The sequence below is a fragment of the Belonocnema kinseyi genome, chromosome 3 (assembly GCF_010883055.1).
Source record: "Belonocnema kinseyi isolate 2016_QV_RU_SX_M_011 chromosome 3, B_treatae_v1, whole genome shotgun sequence".
NCBI lineage: Eukaryota > Metazoa > Arthropoda > Insecta > Hymenoptera > Cynipidae > Belonocnema > Belonocnema kinseyi.
In genome coordinates, this window is record NC_046659.1 from 108,742,612 (window position 1) to 108,747,432 (window position 4,821).

A 4,821-nucleotide genomic window follows, 5' to 3' on the forward strand; every position below is an offset into this window, starting at 1 on the left:
CTACAAGCTATCTAAGGATGGTACTATAGAACGCCACCTCAAGGTAGGCCTAGTGGCGCCATCTCTTGGTCAGACCGGAAACTTATCAATCCACCCTCGTAAGAGAAGTGAAGGAGGAGAGGTGAGGAAGTAGAGGAAATAAAGAGAAATTATAGGATGGAAATTAGGGAAGGGAAAGTATAGTATTTTCATTAAATAAAGGAAAGGAGGGGTGAAAAAAGGGGGGAAATTATATGAATTAAGGGGGAAAGAGGAGTCGGAAAGTATATAAAGTAAAAAGAAATTAGGAGAGGGAAAAAATAGAAAATGTAGGAAATGAGAGGAAATAGGAGTAGAGAAAGTAACTGAAGTGAGGGGAAGTTAAGGGAAGGGGAGTAGAAGAAGTAAAAAAGGTAAGAGATGAAAATAGGTGAATTAAAGAAACATGAGAGGAGAGGAAGTAGGAGAAGTGAGGGAAAGTGATGGAAGGGGAAGTAGGGAACAGAATAGCCCGAGATTGGCTGACAAGAAAGTAAGCGGTTTGTTACCGGAAGTTGCTAAGGCGACATCACGTCCATGTGGGATGATATCGATAAAGTAGAAGTTTAATAGAAGTCATTAAGTCTGGTTTTATTGTAAAATTAACGAGCACTGATTCCATTAAGATTTGACCTCGCTCATCTGGATGGGGACAATCTACGAGAGATCTACATCAATGAAGCTAAATCTGCAGTAGCAATTCCCTTGTATTTGATCACATTCTGCTTACACCAAGTATCTCTAAGGGTCGATGATAAACTCTCTCTGATATACTACAATGCGAGTGATAGTGGTATCAATGAAACGGCTTTGAAAAGCGTAGGTACCTTTAACCTCTTATTATCCACTTAAATAAAATAATCTTAAATTTTTATAAGCGTGCAAAAATTAGGGAAGTCATTTCTTCCTTTTACCTAAAGTCGCGAATTTATTTGTCTTGTCCAACAACGCTAACTTTTACTACTAGAGCTGAGTGCAATTTTAAAAGTGGAAACGTTTTTTTTTTTATGATCGTAATACTTTCAGGTATAACGATTTAGTGCAGAGCATTTACTTTGACCAAATAAAATTGTTTTATGGATTTACAAAATAAGAAATATTTTTTTCCTAACTTTCCCGACGTAACTTTTTTAAGATCTTCAAGTCGACTAAAGAAGAGTCTAAGTCAGAGTAGTAACTATCTAGCAATAATTTACAGCAGGCTGAAGTAAAAGAATTGTCTATTTTATTTCAGATAAATTAAAGAAAAAGTCCATTTTCTCGTTATTCGCAATGATTAGTTATTTGAGATTCATTTAATAAAAACAATATTTAAAGACGAATGCAGTTATTTTGTATTTCAAACTGAATTGGCTCAATTTTTTCCGCAGAATCAACCAAATATATCTTGCCAATGACTCCTTACTGTCACTTTTTTTCAAATTAACAACAGTTTTTAATTATTTGAATATTATTTCTAAACAAATTTTAATTTTTAACATTATTTCACGAACCGGTCCAGTTTTGTTGTGGAATAACTAAGAATGTATTTTCAATGACTAATCACTGTAATTTTGTTTAAATTGGTAAAAAATATTAGAAATTGTGAATGTAAGAACTGTTAATATTCTAAACCATATTTATAAAAAAATTCACGGTTTAACTATTTTCCCATGATAAAAATTAACTTTTTTTGGTATCAACAATAAAAAGCCTCGTCAATAACCGCGGTAATAATTCATAAAATCACATAAAATCATTCACATTCGTAAACATTTTATTAAATTACATCAAACATTTATTTGGTCTCCCTGAAATTCCATGAAAAGATTCTCGAAATTCTTATTAAATCCTATGAAATCTTTTAAAATCTTATTAAATCAGAAAAAATCCTTCAACTCCATGAATATTTTTATAAATTTCACTAAATAGTTATTGAAATCTCTTTACATCCCTGGCAATTTTATTAAATCAAATAAACTCACTAAACTTAAAAAAATATATTATTCTGATTTAATAAAATCCATTGAAATCCATAATTTCATAAAAACAGTTCTAATCTTATTAAATCACACAAATTTTATAAAATTTATTGCAATATTTGAAATTTATTAAAACTTTTTGTAAATTTAATGAAATTCCGTAAAATCCCTTGATATCCATGAAAATCTCTCACATTTTTTTTCAAAATGATTCATATAAAGTCTTTTGAAAGTCCTTGAACTCGCATTCTATTATAAATTTATTTAAATCTTTCAATTTTTAATGAAATAAGGTAATAATTTTTGAAATCCCTTAATATATTATTAAGTAACCGAAAATCCGATAAAATCCCTGAATATTTTATTAAATTAAATTAAATATTTATTTAAAATTCTTGAAATCACTGGTAATCATATTAAATCACTTAAAGTCACTAAAATCCCTAAAAAGCTTATTCGTTCATATAAAATACTTTGAAATCCCTGGAAATCCTATTTTTTTTAAATGCTTTAAAATCTTTAAAATTCCATGAAATCTCTTTAAATTTCATCATTTCCATTGAAATCCCTGGAAATTTGGTTAAATTACATAAAGACCTTTAAATAATTGAATATTTTATTGAATTTCAGGAAATTATCTATTAAAATTTCCTAAATTATATTTGATGAAATTCTCGAACATCTTATTATATTACATAATTCCCTAAAAACTCTACAAATCTGTTAAAATCACATAAGATTCATAGAAACGTCATCAGAATTTTCAATATTCTCTGAAATCCCGTGAAATCACTTGATATTCCTGAAAATCTATTAAATATTTCTTGAAATCCGTGAAAATATTATTGAATAAGATAAAATCATTTGATTTCTCTTAATATTTAAAAGAATTCCATGAAATATTTAATAAAATTCCGTGAAATCCCTGGCAATCTTCTTAAATAACAGAATCACTGAAATTTTGTGATATTTAATAAAATTTCAGAAATCCCTGCAAATCTGATTCATTTACACAAAATCCATTGCAATTTCCTGGGAAGCTTATAAACTAACATAAAATACCTTAAAATCACTAGAAATCTTTTTTTTTTTTAATTATTTGAAATGTTTGAAATTTCCTATAAATCTTATTAATTCACATAAAATCCCTTAAAATCATATTCTTTTATTAAATTTTTTCAATTTTATTAAATTCAGTAACATTTCTTTAAAAGCTTAAAAATTTCAATAAATCACATAAAATTCTTTGAAATCCCAGAATATTTTTTTAATTCTATGAAATATCTATTGAAATTCCTTGAATTTTCTGGAAATCTTCTTAAATCACAGATTCACTGATATTTTATTAAATCTAAGAAATCCTCAAAATCTGATTAATCCACACAACATCCTTTGAAATCCCTTTAAATCCCATTCTTGTGTTGAAATCGTTTAATTTTTTATTAGATCCAGTAATATTCCTTTAAATGCCTTAAAAAATCATTAAATCACATAAAATACTTTGAAATCCCTGAAATTTTTTTTGAATTCCATGATATATCTATTGAAATTCGTTGAAATCCCTGGCAATCTTCTAAAATCACAGTCACTGAAATTTTTATTAAATTTAATAAATCCTTGATATTCTGATTAATTTATATTAAATCCTTTGAAATCCCTGGAAATATTAATATATTACATAATCGTAATATAACATAATTTTAAAATTCTCTTAAATTTGTGAAATTCCTTGAAATAACTTGTAATCATCTAACCTAACATAATGTCATTACAATTTTGGAAAATTTTAATAAATTTTATGAAATCCTGGGAATTCCATTCTTCTGAAATTTATTATACTCTTAGAAATTTCATGAAATTCATCAAATCTTCTAAAATCCTTAAAAATTCTAATAAATTACAGAAGATTTAAATCCCTGAATATTTATTGGAATTCCTTAAAATCCCTAGTAATCCTATTAAATCACATAAAATAATAAAAATCACGTAATTACATTAGGTCTATCGAAGCATCCTTGGAATTCTTATTCAATTTAATAATATATTTTGAAAAAAAATTTAATTTAATGAAATCTCGTAAAATTTCTTAAAAATTTAATTAAATTCTATCACGTCTCTTGATAATACCGAAAATCCTATTAAATCAGGTCAAGTAGTTTGAAATCCTTGAGAACCTCAAATCTCCTGACACTCTTGGGAATCTTAATAAATCACCAAATATTCTTTAAATCCCTGCATGTTTTATTAAAGTCCATAAAATATTGATTAAAATTCTTTTTACATGCACTCACTAAACATTTTTAAAATTTGATTCAATTTTGTGAAATCCTGGAAATTCCATTCTTTTGAAATTCCTTTCAATGTTTGAAGTTTCATGAAATCTAGTAAAAATTTTTGAAATATCACAGAATTTGATTGAATCACCTAAAAATCTTCAAGTTCCTGGATATTTCATTAAATTCAAATACAAAATTTCATCAAATTAAATGAAATCTTGGAAAATCTTATTAAATCACATCTAATCCCTTTAAATTTTCTAGAAATATTAATTTCCATAAAATCCTTTTAAATCTTTTGAAAATCTTGAGTTCCATGAAAGAATACTAAAAATTCTTATTAAATTCTATGAAATCTTTTGAAATTTTTCATAATTTCTAAAATTCCATGAAATCCCGTGAAATTTCTTTTATATTTCTTTATATTGCTAAAAATTGGATTAAATCACATTAAATGCTTTAAATTTCCTAACAGTCTAATAATTCTCATAAAATATCTTAAAAAATTTCTGTAAACGTTTCAATGAATCACATAGAATCCTTCAAGTTTTAAATTTTTTCCAATT

The 4,821-nt window shown here is 26.3% G+C and overlaps 1 protein-coding gene across 1 annotated transcript in view; it reads left to right on the forward strand.

Moving 5' to 3' along the window:
* LOC117169540 overlaps positions 1–4,821 on the forward strand; it is a 36,212-nt gene that overhangs the window by 22,062 nt on the left and 9,329 nt on the right. The window contains exon 5 of the mRNA XM_033355960.1: positions 645–837. Within this exon, the coding sequence (XP_033211851.1) occupies positions 645–837 (193 nt within the window). The remainder of the gene's footprint in view (positions 1–644; positions 838–4,821) is intronic.